Here is a 15,251-nt window from a genome sequence, read left to right as displayed (position 1 = left end):
TCCCTTTCTCTCACTACTGTATAGACTGTGAAAGGAGGACTCCACTGACAAAATCACCACACAAGTATAATAACTGATCTTTTATGCTGAAATAATGGCAACTCCTCAAATTTAATTAAATAAATTTAATTCTTGATTTGCACAGTTGTATTTTTAGTGCATATTATAATCTTAAACAGAGTGATGTTTAGACTCTCTGCTTTGAAGCTAAGTGCATTAATCAAAAAATATTCAATATTCAGTTTAAATTTTACCAACTTACTCAAACACAAAAAACATCACTGTTTTATCTCCAGTTTTCAGGTTAGGCACAAGGTTAGCTTGTTTTTACACTGTACTTTACAAATGATGAGTGGAAAAAATCATAGAATAGAAAAGAGCAATACTTGCTATGTATAATATTGTGAAATAGTTATTGATATAAAACCACTACATGGAATAAAGTTCTATTCAAACATTGGATTTCTGTGAAATGCATCTGTTTTAAATGTAATTCATCATAGGGTTATATAACTCACACTCCAATCCATACATAGCCCATGTCAGCCCATTTAATGAGTTTTGCCTTCCTTTATTCTTTAACTAAAATAAAGCTGCTGTCTAAGGTATTTTCCTTACCCTTTCAGTCTCAAAATGCTGTTTTAGTTATACCAAATTGCCATTAGGACTAAAGCTTCCCTAGAGATATATCTCAAAGGCTGGGATAGGGAAAATCCTTGACTTGAAAGGCTAGACTACACTATGTCTCAGCATGTTTTAAAACTGCCGAGATAAAGCAGCTGAACAGAGTTGTTTGCTCAAACAGGTAACCTCCCACCATTTAGTGGATACATGAAGAAACTATTGATACCAAAACGAAATACAAGAACATTCATGAGATATAAAACATATTTGACAACAGTAACTTCCATCTCCTCCCACTCCACGCTTACCTTCTGCATTTCTATCTTCTTGCGTTTCAATTCTGCCTCCTCACCGGAGTCCTGTCCATCAGAACTGGCAGCTTCATTCTGCAAAGTGAAAGTCTTCAGGGAATTATCATCAGTTCATGTATTTAAAAGCTGAGTGATACGAGTGCCTACTCAGAATATTTTAATTGACTGTATGACTAACATAGGTCAGTTTCACTAAGTAACTCCCTGTTTAAATGCAATGTCTACTTGAACAGAGCTTCATCTCTGAGATCAGTGGGGGTTTTGTTTATCTGTTTGGTCTTTCAGGGAGGATTGGTTTTAAAAGACATGAAGCTTTAATAAGTCAGGAAAAAATTAATGTGCCTCTTGTTGAAAGGAAAGTGGTCTACAATGCTGGGCTCTCACCTGCTACCCCTCATCACTGCTGCATGTTCTGTGGGTGAGGTACGCAAGAAAGGTTTGATGCTCTTGAATTCCAGTTTTTTTCACCATATGTCTAAAATATATATCTCTATATAAAACTGCCTAGAACAAAAGTGCTCCAGCAGGGGTAAAAGAATACACCCCAAACAACTTCCATATGTATTTAGGATTATTTTTAAACCAACCTTATTTCCACGAAGTTTTGCTCTAATCTGTTGACGTTCATTAAAGTTTTGTAGCCGGATCTGTCTCAATCTTGCCAAATATTCCTAACACAAAGAAAGGACACAAGTTTCAGCTCTATGGAAACTCTCTCCAGTACAATTAACTTATAATATCAGATTCCACAAAAAAAGAAAATGGGTGAACCACCCCCCAATATTATTGTAATCACTTCATTAGCATTTACTAACCTCCAGAAAAATTCTCATGTAATGAAAATAAAGAAAATTGGAATATATGTTTGTTAGTACTAGTAATTATAACTACATTTTACATTACTGAAAGCTAGGAAAGGTTGCATTTATCACAACAGGATTAGGATATAGTGATACCTATGTGTATCAAATTCAAGAACCTCTCTGAGACAGACTGACGTAAGCAACTATTATTTTAATTATTTTAAAATCCAAAATAATTAAACACACCCAATCGACATTAACAGTAAATTATTTCCTAGAAATCTATAAAGTCTTTTAATTTTGTTACACAGATGGAACCATGCAGGGAAAGTGGGTACAGTCAAGGTCAAAATAGTGCTATTTTTGTGATGAGCAAAGTGGCGAACATGCAGCAAGCATACCTCTTCCTCCTTGTTTCTGGATTTCCTTCCTCTTGCAGAAATGGACCTGCCTCCACAGGTATCTGCCACGCTTTGCAGTGTACCCTGTTTGCCATTTAATGGTATCAAATTTAAGGTGGCTGGGGCAGGAAAGTGATCTGCTTTATCCAATAACTGTTCACTTATAAGAAATCAAATCCATCAAAGATCTGCAGATGTTCTGAAGTTAACCAAAAAGCCTTTTTCACTTACATGAAACATGTGACAGCAGTAACTAAAACTTCTGAGTAGCCAAAGAGAGAGACAAAGACAAGAGCTTTCTCAACCTCGTGTGTAGACAACCATAGGTAAATACTCCAGTGAGTTATTGACGGAATTCAAATGTTCTGGTTAAATAATCTCTCAGATTGAGAAAAATTAATAGCTCAAGGAAATAACACATTAGTGCACTTCTGTGGTTTAGTGACCAGGGGGTCAGAGAAGAAATTAAAGGAACCATTTTGTGGAAGAGTAGTTCCTATACATTCATAAAGGCTCCATGAAGGCTGGTTTCAGCTTGACCATTAACCCAAAAGAACAGAATATTTTCCATATTAATCTTTTCAGAAAACATCTGGGGCTTTTTAAACTTTTTAATACATGTTCCTGAGCTTTACAAAAGCTTACTGGCACTATTGAAAGAATTTCATTGTTCTTTGTTCTAGCATTGAAGTTATTTTAGGTATTTCCATCACTGATGGCGATTTATATAACTGCTCTTAAGAAAGAAACTGGAAGCAAGATTTTTAACAACTGCTTTTCTTTTTTGTAGATTGTTCATTTTACTCATCTGCCTACATTAAATTTTCAGAGACCAGGACTCGTATTTTGCAATGCCACACAGCTACAGTGTAGTAGCAAATTAGGTCAGCAGCTATCCTAAAAAACAGATGTCTGAAAGTACCATCAACTCAATTAGTGAGTCAAATTTAGAGTGTCAGTTGAAAATTAAAATTGACAGCAATTATATTTAATAGAAGCTGGGTAAATTACTGGCAGCCATCGGACAAAAGGTTGACTATTAGCTGATGATTTCTCCTTTCAGATCAACATTGTCCAAACAGGAGCCTTATATACTGCCAGCTAGTCAAATTATTGTCCTGCACAAATAGAAGGAAGCTGTCGATAAATTCTGCTTTCAATGGCAAATCCAAGAATGGATTTGGTACTCTGGCTTCAAGTTATAAGTCTTAAACATCTAGAAGTTACTTTTTCTTAACTGTTCAGTGACCTCCCTGCTTTATTATGGGAACCATCTAAGAATGAAACATTTAGGCTCATTGAACACATTAGAGAAAACTGAGAAATGTTAACTTGAAAGTTGGGTATCTTAAATTAACTGATCCCATAAATTTATATCAATGTCAACAATGCAAGAAAATGAAGTAGGTACTACTAACAACTTGTCCAAGAAGAGGTAGTGCCAAGAATTGCTCATCTTTTTCAAAATTATTTACTGGTCGTGAAGGTTTTAGAAAACAGAACCAGGGTTTTAGAGAGGAAGACTCATGTTTTAAAACATATATACTAATCTAAGGGTACTTCATCATCAAAGCAGTGAATCAAAATACTAAGAATTGATACTGTCAGTGAAATAATCCCTGACATTGAGATCTGGCTTTAAATCATAATCTGATTATCAGGTATAATTCAGGAGATGCTTCTATAAATCTTCAGTTGGTCTCCTCTCACTGCTACTGCAGCACAGACAGTTCAATTTCAGCAGCTGACAAAAATATTGTCACACAATTGCATATGAACAGTGCAGAGAAGCACTCAAAAAATAAAACCGTCCATGTTATCAAAACACATAGTCATTTCCAATATATGTTTTGAACAAACTTCCTAAAGGAATACTGAATTTAGAACCATAAGCATAAAGAACATTTTACGACAATATCTTTACTTAATTTCTAAAGAGTAAAGGTTTTATAAAGATCAACATTGACAGACATGGATGACTTTATAATACCTCTTCAATAGGCAGAATGTGTTTTCCTAGCATGCACTACTCTGTCTGACCATTAGCTGCATCAGTTTGATTAAACTTCATTTTTGATTCAAGCTACTGTATAACACAAAGTTTAATTTTAACCACAACTCCAAAGTATAAACAGCAAAAAATGTAAATGAATCTTCTAGAATTCACAACAGCAAGTTAAACACATGCAAACAAAAATAATTTCCTTTGTTAATAAGTTTAAAGTAATGAGAAATGCACTGTGCAATCATGTTACATTTTATTAAAATGAGCAACAAAATGCAGAAAACTCATCTCCCATTCCCTCTCTTTTTTTCAACACTTAAGGAAAATATTAAGCCAGCATTTTACTTATGATGCTACTTCAAAGACTCACAAAGCATGCTGAAACAGTAATACACACAGGAAGACCAGATTTCATACCATGTGTCCTTGAGCTCGAGCCTTGTTTTCCATGGCTTCTCTCTTTCGTTGCCAGAATTCTTCAACTTGCTTTGCTCTATCTGCAGCTATCCATCCTTTCTGCCTGAGTAATTTCAACACAGCAAGATGAAAGTCTCTGAAATATGACACACTAAACACCACCACCCCCACTGTCCTCCCCCCCGCACAGGGAAAAAAGTAACTTTATATGAGTAAGGCATCTTCAAAAAATGCCTTTCATCAGCCAAAATACAAGTCACACTTCCACAAAATGGAGGAAAATAGGCTTAGTAAAAGAACTATTAAAGTTGAGAAGAACTATGAAAAAATAAATTCAAAATACTGTATTGTTGTCCTTCCAGATCCTTGTCATCAAAACAAAAATGAATGTCAAAACACAATCTTGATATGATTGCTTCTGGAAGTGTCTCAGCTTGTTTCATTACTGTTATAATTTGTGAAAAAGAAGACTCCTTCAAGATTTCCCCTCGGAGATGAGCAAGAACTCATCACATGAGCCAATCAGTAAGGTCAATAGTGTGACATCTTTTCAAGACTGTCCTACATTTGCAGTAAGAGCTTCTGCCACTTAGGGAATTATTACAGTGCTACTATTCTCAGAGCGTTCTAGCAATTCCTTTTAGGGAACCTTGGGGGATTTTTTTTTTTGTTTGTTTTCAAAGGGTCCCTGAAGGAATTTTCCTACCCTAGAATTAGCCATAACAAGATGATTGTTTTTTTGACAAGTTTCACCCCAGGTCAGGGATCTGGTTGGGAAGACAAAAAGGCTACATTTAACTGAGCATCCTGCAACTCTATGAGTACATTTGTAAGATCATAGAGGAACCAGACTCTGACAAATTTGTTAGAAGTGGACCCAGAGAAGCTCTGTACCAAAATAAAACCAAACCACAGAGAAATGGTATGAGATATCCTACAAATGGTAGAATGATGAGGCCTTTCCAAGGTTCCCCGAGCCTCCTTTAACTGAGGACTATTGGGGGTTTGGAAATAGTCAGGAAGAAACTGGAATATACTGATAGCAATAATCCATTAGGCTGAGGCAGTTAAAGAAAAAATAATTTTGCAAAACAGGAAGCTCCAGTAATTCATAATTAATTAGCTAATTAAAATATTTGCATTTTATTATTTTGCCCCTTCACCCCCCAATCAAAAAGGAAATGATTTTTTTTTCCACATGCTACAATTCATTAAAAGACAGAGATAAAACTACTTTGATACAATAAAACAAACACTGCTCTGAAAAGGCAAGACAATCCACACAGGTGTTACTGGTAAATAAACAAACACTTGCCAATCTATGTGTACACATACCAAATTCACTTTTAATTCCATATGAACTCAATTGGTGGATTGTGAAATCTGTGCAAAGCCCTGTCAATGCAGTTGAAGTTTGTCACACATTATGAATCCTATAGTGTTGGAGGAGAGGTCTTTCCAAAAAAACCTAAACCAAGACAATCCTATTTGTCTCAAACCAAATTCACAGGAACAACTTATCTCAATATTTTATGAAAATGTTTTTTCTTGCTCTAAAGGTGAGTGACTCATTTTATTATAACATTTCAACTAGATTCCTTCTGGGCTGCACTTCTGTCTGAGACAATTTTTCAAGATTGCTGACACTGAATATACTTAGCTTACAATAGTGGTAGTACAATGAGAAAGACTTCAACTTCAAGATTTCTCAGCTTCTTCAATATATGCCCTAAACTTACTATCTTTAAGAAAATTTTTGTTATTTAAATTCTTTCATTGAGTGAAACATCATGAACACTAGCCTTCAGCTGAGAGAATTAAGTACAGGACAGAAATAGAGCTAGGCTGGCTATGATAATAAAATTGCTTCTAGGTAAAATACAAATTCTTAACACATTTAAGATGCTAAGAAATATCTCCTAGCACCTCAGTTTAAGGCTAACAGTAATCCAGTTTATACAAAGAAAAAAAACCAATCTCTACCTATTTTGAAACTTCTGGACAGTGTTTTCATTGAGTGCTTCCGAATTCATGTATTTGAGAAATACTGAATTGATTTCTCTTCCCAGTCTCCATGTTATTTATAAATTACAGCACTCTGCTATAGCTGCTCTCATTTTTTATTTAAAACATTTAAAACAGTTTATCCAGGTGTAGACAAATATAATCAATATTTTCAAATGTACGAGTCAAACTGTTTCCTAATCTAGGCAAGAGCTGGGGATTGTGCGCTTTGTGCAAAGCACTGAGAATAAATAGAGGAGGAAACACATTTAAATACAGCTGGCAAAAGATACCTTCCAGTACTGGGTTGTACCAGGAAGAATTTTATTTATCTCACAACAGTCCAACCTACTATAAAGAATATAAAATATATCCTGGAGCTTTCAGAATTGTAATATCAGTGTTAAACATGATGTTATTGCTGCATATTTTAAAATAGCAAAAAATCTATAATTGCAAGTACATATTATATTAGAACATAAAATTGAATTAATTTAGTTTACAGGAATAAATGGTTTCTTTAGGGACTTCCTTTTCCTCACATTAACTCCATTTATTTCTTCCTCCATGGAACAGATCGTTGGCTCTGCAGAAGTTTAAATAATGAAGGAGAAAAATTGTGCCTCTAGGAAAGTCAGTTAGTAACATTAACAGTATTGAACTTCCAGAAAATGGTATTTTCCCATTTACTAGTCACAACTGCAAACACAGTTCTTTGGGCAATATTACAAGATCTAAAGGAGAGCAAAGAAGTTTTGAAGAAGCTATTTGAAAGAGTGAAAACATTAAAAAGAAAATCAGTATTTGCTTACAATCCTTTTAAATATAAAAGTACCCTATTTACAGTAATTAGACTTATATCTTCTAATTCACTATTTGAATAAAATTGCACACCATTATAACACCTGACAGTCACATCTCAATGAAGAAAGCTCCTATAAGTTTTCCACTGATCAATAAACAGGAGCCAGCAATTCTGGGATCATTCTAGATGCTTTGCAATACTACAAACACTTAGGTGCAGAGAAGGCAGGAAGAATAAGATGATGGGAGAAGGACACATCTTGCCAGGTAACACAAAAAGTGGAATGATGAACAAAGCAAAGGAGAAGGCTTATGATGTTATCTACAATCACGTTAAGCCAACATTTTTGTCTGAAATCTACTTTAGGTACATTTGCTTAGTAAACTATTTTTTCCATTATTGGAAAAGCCAAGAGCTCCGTGGCAACTGAGCTAGCTGAGATGAGTAATACCTTAGTCCAGGTAGCCTATGCAGAAACCATAAACCTGAGACCATGGGAAGTGGGATATGGAAATTAGAATGCTAATGGCATCATTCCAAAATAGGTCACATCTCTAGTTCCAGTTCTCATTTGGTTTGGGACCTTTGACACAAAGTCATGCCCCTAATCCCCATTCAGGATTGGAGCCCTGCCCCCAGATAGCCTCATATATTGTTAGAGTTAGCCACACCCCCAGGTCTTCAGATGCTGCCTCCCAAACTACATGGTCGCTGCATTTGTGATTGAACCACCATTAAAGTTCTATTTTTGGGCACTCCAGTGTTCCCATCCTATTCATTTTTGCCATGCTCTGCCTGGCTCAACTAGACCCAGAATCACAATGCTGACTGTGAGAGATCTCCACTGACTAAAAGAATTGTGGTCTGTGAGGGACCAACACACAAACAGACAGGACAATACCAATGAATAGAAGTGATTTGGAGACATGCTCAACTACTAAATGAAAGCAGACACAGAACAAGAATCTAACATGTAGGGACAGATCCACGGATTATCATAGTCCAACCTGTTTGCATTGGCTTGTTTAGACACCTCCTTCAATCTTTTCCCTTTTTTCCTAACTGCACCAACATCGGGTAAATGGTGATGACCTGCAGGTCCCTTAGGAACTCCTGGACGTGTTCCAGGTGGAATTCCTCTGTAGATAAATACGCACAGTAACTTTCGTTACTTTCGTCTAAAGCAGAACACGTGTAACTTCTAATGGAAAGTGGCCATACCTTTCAACAACTCCTCGGTCTTGTAGTCTCGCCCTCCATCTGGCTTCCCTCTCTTCAGCTACTCTGAAGACATTTTCCTTTTGCTGTTGCATCTGGTCAAAAATAGCATGATAGTGTTCATAGCGTCCTCTGGAAGACATAGGGAAAGGACCAACACCACCTCCACCGACATAATATGGTGCCTGGAAACCAAAAGGGGTAGGGGCAGAAATATCCAATACTGGTTTTAATAGGCTCTTCCAATTTTTACCTTTTCAGCAGAGTAATATTAACATATTCTGCAACAATTCTAAATTGCTCCTAGTTTTATCCCTGGCATGCCCCTACTTTAATGAACTACAAGATAAATTAGGGTTTTTTTTTTTTTTTTTGGTTAGCAATCCAGAATAAAACACCATTTTAGCTTCCTTTAAAAATAGTCCAGTCATACATGAGCCGTCTGTCACACATTTTGAAAGTCATTGAAAACTACTCCATTGAAGTGTAAACAGAGATAGATAATATTACATGGTAAAAATCAAAGTTTTAGCAAAAAAAAGTGTTACAATTCCAACTGAAGTAGTGACAAGTGACTTATAGCCAAACACACATTTTTTCATGAAGCTGGAAACAGCTGAGCACAGTTCTAAGTTTGCTGAATAGCACTAAGTGCAGATTTATCTGAGAATCCCCATTGCCACCAATCTGTAACTTGATTTCCATCACTAGGCTTGAGATGCTTCTCTACTAAAGCTCAGATCAGGGGAACACCTACCACAAGATATTGCTTAATGCAAATTATCCCTGTCATTCTCAAAGCATTAGAATTCCTGCAGGATTTTCAAGTGAAAATAATGAAAAAAAAAAAAAGTTTCAAGCAGCTATGTACAGTAATCGCCAAGGATGGATGCAGAAAATGTGAAACTGGCAAAACAAGGTTAAGGTTGTCAGCACATGCATAGAAAGGTTTCCTTTACACCTGGGAGAAGCATTCAAATAGCCCATGGAAGTAAATCTATGGAATGTATTTTAACAACAATGTCAATCTTCCTTCCAGAGTGGTCTGAAGTATTTAATATAAATTCAAACAGATGAGTACAGATGTGACAGGTTTAAGACTGCTGGTTTAGAAATTCTTGAAGAGACTATATTTGACAATGGCATTTATCTCACATTCTGAGTTTCAGTTGTTCAGTGCCCATCAGTGGCTCCCCATAATCCAGATGACAGTAGTAAATCTATTTAGGTAGACTGCATATTTGACTCTTGGCCCGAATAAAAATAAGTATGTAAGACTATAGTTTCTACAAATAAAAGGTAAAGTCTTACTTTAGACACCTATCATTATTACAGTTCAGTTTCCAAAATCTAAAGAAATACCAGAGAACAATCATCATTCTCTAGGCAAATGATATGAAGCAGGTGCTCACCAACAGTCTGAAGAACAGACTATTACAGCTCCTATTAAAACCACAAGCACAAAGCCAAACACTTGCCACCTCTTTCTCTACTTTTCCTCAGAAACGGGTGCCAGCAACCAACCCAAAAAACCCCCAGGTGGACAGAGTCAGGCAGTGCATGACTCTGTTGTGCCTTTGTGAGAGGCTGTATGGCTTGTGTTATTGGAAAGCTCAAAGAATGCTATTCAACAGCACTGTCAGGGAGTTGCTGGATATATTGCTTCCATGCTGGACAAAGTAAAAAGATAATTAAGTGAAGAATATTCTAATAGTACATGGAAACCTGAAATGATGGTAAACTGGCAGCCTGCAGCATGATTTGTACTTAACTCTCCAATTTGAAGAAGACATCTCAATGATTCTTCCACCTACAGTGATGTTTCACCAGTGACACTTGGTGAAAACAGACACACTCACTAGCCTCAGCTTCCTGAGATAACTGAGAATACAGATTGCAGCTGGAGCTACAACAGAACAGTTCACATGTTCACAGTAAAACTCTCTGAGCTAATCAGAAACACTGTGTTCAGGAACACAGGCAGCCCTCATCCAAATGTGAGTATGCAAGCACATAATGTTGTATGGGATGTATTGGTGCCTGCCAGTGTGATCCTGAGGGAGAGGAGGACAACATAGGAGGCAAATTACATTTTTTGGGTTTTTTTTATTAAATCAGCACTTTGCAGTTTTTAAAGTCTGGTATGCTTAAGTTTGCTTTTACATTTAAGCTCTACTTATATAATGTATGGCACGCATCCAAAGATGATATCTATTTTGAAATATTTAATAAGCAGGTACTGTAACCTGGTTGGTGTTTGTGTATTCCTCATTTTTGTACAAGGACTAGCAATAAAACCTCTACCCATTTTGACTTTATTGCTCAAAGAATGCTTACAAAAACCCTACTAAGCATGTTTATGCCCAGTATTTTTGTAAGACTCACTAGCACCACAACAAATCTCTGTGTTTCAATCCACTTCCTATTGTCAGATAGATTTACATCATAGCGCTACTTAAATTCCTGCACTGGCTCTGTCTGATGAAAGTACCCAGACCCTTATATTCAATTAACTTGATGAGACCACTTTCCAGGACAGTTATGTTTCCATGAAACTATGACACGCACAAATAGGGAAGAAGAAACTGTCACAGGAATCAGATTATATTATGCACAAAGTGAATGGCTAAATAGCACAGTGCATTAAAAAAAGAATTAGATTTACTCAGAATTTTTTACCCCCCTCCTGAACATCTTATTGATATATAGAAAAACTTATGTTGCTAAATAACAAGGAATGTTTAGAAGCAAGTGTTTAATACTGGGAATGAGGTCCATTACTATAATATGAAAACCTGTGAACAAAAAAATTCAAGAAAAAACTTGAATGTGAAAGAAGCTGTTCATGCAAAACAGTCAGCACAGGAAAAGCAGCAAAAGCAGGTGTGGAAATAAGAAAGTGGTGCATGAAAACCATTACTGGCAGAAAGAGAAGAGATTCAGAAATTTAGGCAAAACTAAAAATGAAAATTGCATATAATCTTCAAAAGGCTAGGGAGGAGCTGTTATAGTCTATCTCAAGTTATCCACACATTAATAATGGACAGCCCCAAGAGTTGACCTCCAAGAGCAGGTCTTTCTGAAAAGAGAAAACCATTTCATATAATCAAAGGTAGGGGGAACAGACTGCACCACATTTCTGCATCTGCTGCCAACCTTAACACCACTTCCACCTGAACCAAGCACATTCCTCCATCCTTGTTCCCTGGCTCTGTTTATTCGTTCCATCTGAAGGAGAAAACAATACAGGAAAACAAAATTCAAGGAACCACTCAGTAAAAATTGAAGTTCACTCTTAACACATTTTAAACATATTTTACCCTTTCTTTTTCCAATCTTCTCATTTCATCTGCCTTCGGTAAACTGATCTGCAATGTGTAAGGATTAAAGATGTTAAGGAACTGGGAAATCAAACTACTGCGTATTCTTACACACCACACCACAAAGTATTTAATTAAAATTACTATGGGGGAACAAAGAAAAATCTGAAGACTCTTGTCTACCTGCTCTCTCTGGCGTTTTTCTTTTTCAGGCAATTCTAACCTTTTCTTTTTTGAAGGTTCCTGAAAAATAAGCATATAGTTTGGTATTTATTACTGAGCCATTACTCTGTCAAGTCGGGTTATTGATCCAATTGCTGGTGTATGTCCATGAAGATTAAAAAAAAGAAATCACTGCTATATAATGTTGGGGAAAAAAGATGAGGAGGAAAGATTTGAAGGTTGTATTTTGCCATTCTTGCTTTTGTTCAGTTTGAAAACAGATGATTTCATGATACCTCAAACATTTTTCTCCTTTTTTCTACTGGAATAATTTTCGTCAGCGGGATTGTAAATGCCTGCATAAAAGGTCAAACTTCAAATTAGACAGCACAGTGCCAGAATGAGACAAAAATTCTATCAGAAAACATTCTTTAAGTCACAACTGAGTGCGCACTAAATGGGGTTTAAAATACTTGATTATTCAGGAGGTTTGTAGTGAAAAGCACTGCTAGGATCTAGGGATACTTGTTCATCCTGTACTAAAAGCTCTTCAAAAGCTGAACACAGTGATTTTTAAATCTGTTTTGTCCTAATTTTTTCTTCTCTGGTAGTATCAGTCTTCATGACAATCTTTTCTTTACAGTAACTCTTTGAGGGTGCCTAGATATTAAGATTCTCTTACTTGGAGAAAAGATTTGGTAGGTTATATTAGGCCTCTTTTGCTTAGTACTTCGCTTGCTTCTAACTCTAACTACAGTTCTTGTTTCCTACGACAACAGAGTCACTACCAAATACCTGCTAAAGAAGCAGCTATAGTTAATAAAATGTGTTGTTTACTCTAATCTTCTTAAAAAAGCAATCATTACTTTTAAAGTTGGAGGTTTTTTTTCTGACCATACTAGAACACACAGAGCTTCACAGTATTTTCTTTTGACAATCCTGTCAAATGAGTACTTTAAAATCAAGTATTGCAGAAGTTGGAGACCTTTAGAGACTTGTAATAACATAACGTTAATGTAATATTATTAAATAAAGGAGATGACTGTTATATCCACCTCTGAAAAGGCAGCTAAGAGCTGCAAGCTCAGACTCAGAGAACATTCATATTAAGTTGTAGCCATTGTTTCTATCCTGCATCTTATCACTAGATACAGTTCACAAAAAGACTGACTCCTTCCATGTGGGAAGAGGATATTTCCTCAGTCTGTCCCCTGCCACATTAAGTTTCAGGGCAAGTTGGATCAGTGTTGGCTGGTGAAACCCATGACAAAGACTAAGAGATGGCTTTGCAACCAAGCCTGAAAACACATAAACCTCATTATTTCATAAAGACAGCCAAGAAGTCTGCACTCTCCCTTCTTGCTTTTTCAAACTGTGTTTCATGAGCCAGTAAGGCTTTTGTGATCAATGAGCTTTTCTCTAAACCTCTGATAACTGTTGAACTTCATGGATAATTTGTATCTTGAGGATAATTTTCTATCCACCTGCAACTTTGACAATGGATGGAGGTTTTAGTATTATGTTCCCTGAAGTGCCATGGGAGAAGAAAAAAAAAAAAAAACACACAAAAAAAACCAAAACCAAAACAAACAAACAAACAAAAACCCCCCCAAAAACCAAACCAACAAACAAAAAAAAACCACAAAAAAAAACCAAAAAAAAAAAAAAAAAAAAAAAAAAAAAAACACAAAACAAAAAAAAAACCCAAAAAACAAAGCAAGCCCCACAACAACCATGTTACTTATTCAGAAGAAAATCTGAACTAGTTCTCTTGCTGAAGCAGCAGCCTCATGGTTGCTAGCTGTTTGGCATGTGCATCTAGTTCAAAACTAGCTGTAGCAAAATAAACTCCTGACCATGCAGTAATTAATGAAATAAAGAGAGAGAATAAAATTTTAATGTAATAAGTAATACAAAGAAGACAACAGGAAGAAAGATCAGAAGTACTCTATGACAATATATAGAAAACTTTCTCATCAGCTCATGAAATTAAATCTGGGAAAACTCCTATTTCAGTTACACTTTCTCTGGCTGACAATGCTTTGTAAAATGGCTAGAAAAAATATAGAATATTTTGAAACTTTGAAATTTTCTTGGAACAAAAGACAAAGATGCAAAGGTTCCTATCCAGTGTCAATGATCTTGGTACACCTGACAGAGTTCCAGTATTTCTAAGAGTTGTTAACACCAACAAAGCAAATGAAAACACAAAAATGTAATTTAGCCTTGGAATTAAAACCCAAGCCTAAAGTAGGAGTTTACAAAAATTATATTAAAACCAACTAAACAAACAATCAATAATGAAGCAAGCCAAGCATTTAACTACTACTTCTACTTTTCTGCAGGTGCATGAAGCATGTCCACATACCAAGACATTTTGAAAAGGAAGACATAGCATTTAAATAACGTATGAACAAAACAGCTCAATTCAGCTAACTTAGCTTCTTACCTGTCTAATTTTAGCCAACGGTTTCTTCTCATTAGGCTTTTTAGGTGCACCACAAGACTTCCTGATAGTTAAAGGCACTCCATATTTTGCAGCAGGTTTGGTAATTTTCTGAGCTGGTGCAACTGAAGTCAGTGTTTGCTCTTGAACTGGTCTTTTAGCTGAAAAAAAAAACCAACCCTACAATAAAAAAACCCTGGTTTTGAGCTACCCAGGCTGGCCAGTGTGTCGTATTTCCCTTTTCCAAAGTCTTAGAACAGCAAAACTGGAGAAAGATGGGTGAACCGTGTGTCAGAGACCAAAATCGTGTCTAAGGCCTTGCCATATTTGGTCTGCTCTTGTGCATATTGACAAGATAATGAAAAAAACTTTACTGTAGAACTGGTGGGAACGTGACCTTTGAAAAAGAAACAATGTATTGGTCCATCAGTGGGATCTTAACCTGTGAAAGAGGAACAATGCACAATGGAGCTGCTGTTAGCGTGGAGGTGGGATCACCAGCTGCTGTGGCCTCATCTCATGCGCTGCCCAGATGTGAGATGAGGTTGTAACTGGAAAAATTCCACTCTTGAGAAGCCATGAGGTGTGTTCCTGGGGTGGAGGGGTGACAAGGACAACATGCACACCATGTGGATCCAGGGGACACCCTGAAGGTGCACTGCCTGCCTGCCCCTCCTGCACGAGCACCATGCTCTCCATGTCCTTCTCCTGCCCAGTGGATACGCAGGAACCAGG

General features: G+C 36.5%; 1 protein-coding gene across 8 annotated transcripts in view; it reads right to left on the bottom strand.

Moving 5' to 3' along the window:
- The window catches only part of NEK1 (NIMA related kinase 1), a 41,940-nt gene that overhangs the window by 13,597 nt on the left and 13,092 nt on the right, over nucleotides 1-15,251 (bottom strand). For 4 of the 8 annotated variants that reach the window (XM_083861158.1, XM_083861159.1, XM_083861157.1 and 1 more), the window contains exons 11-20: nucleotides 14,520-14,677; nucleotides 12,092-12,151; nucleotides 11,909-11,956; nucleotides 11,745-11,816; nucleotides 8,592-8,773; nucleotides 8,378-8,509; nucleotides 4,562-4,664; nucleotides 2,140-2,223; nucleotides 1,523-1,606; nucleotides 933-1,025 (exon numbers count right to left, since the gene is read on the bottom strand). In XM_083861158.1, coding sequence (XP_083717284.1) covers nucleotides 933-1,025; nucleotides 1,523-1,606; nucleotides 2,140-2,223; nucleotides 4,562-4,664; nucleotides 8,378-8,509; nucleotides 8,592-8,773; nucleotides 11,745-11,816; nucleotides 11,909-11,956; nucleotides 12,092-12,151; nucleotides 14,520-14,677 — 1,016 coding nt within the window. The remainder of the gene's footprint in view (nucleotides 1-932; nucleotides 1,026-1,522; nucleotides 1,607-2,139; nucleotides 2,224-4,561; nucleotides 4,665-8,377; nucleotides 8,510-8,591; nucleotides 8,774-11,744; nucleotides 11,817-11,908; nucleotides 11,957-12,091; nucleotides 12,152-14,519; nucleotides 14,678-15,251) is intronic. The other 4 variants (XM_083861161.1, XM_083861163.1, XM_083861164.1 and 1 more) reach the window with 4 other exon arrangements.

Source organism: Zosterops lateralis, assembly GCF_965231275.1.
Source record: "Zosterops lateralis genome assembly, chromosome: 5".
NCBI classification, from domain to species: Eukaryota; Metazoa; Chordata; class Aves; order Passeriformes; family Zosteropidae; genus Zosterops; species Zosterops lateralis.
The sequence above is the reverse complement of the archived record's forward strand: the minus strand, read 5'-3'. Positions and strand labels throughout refer to the sequence as shown.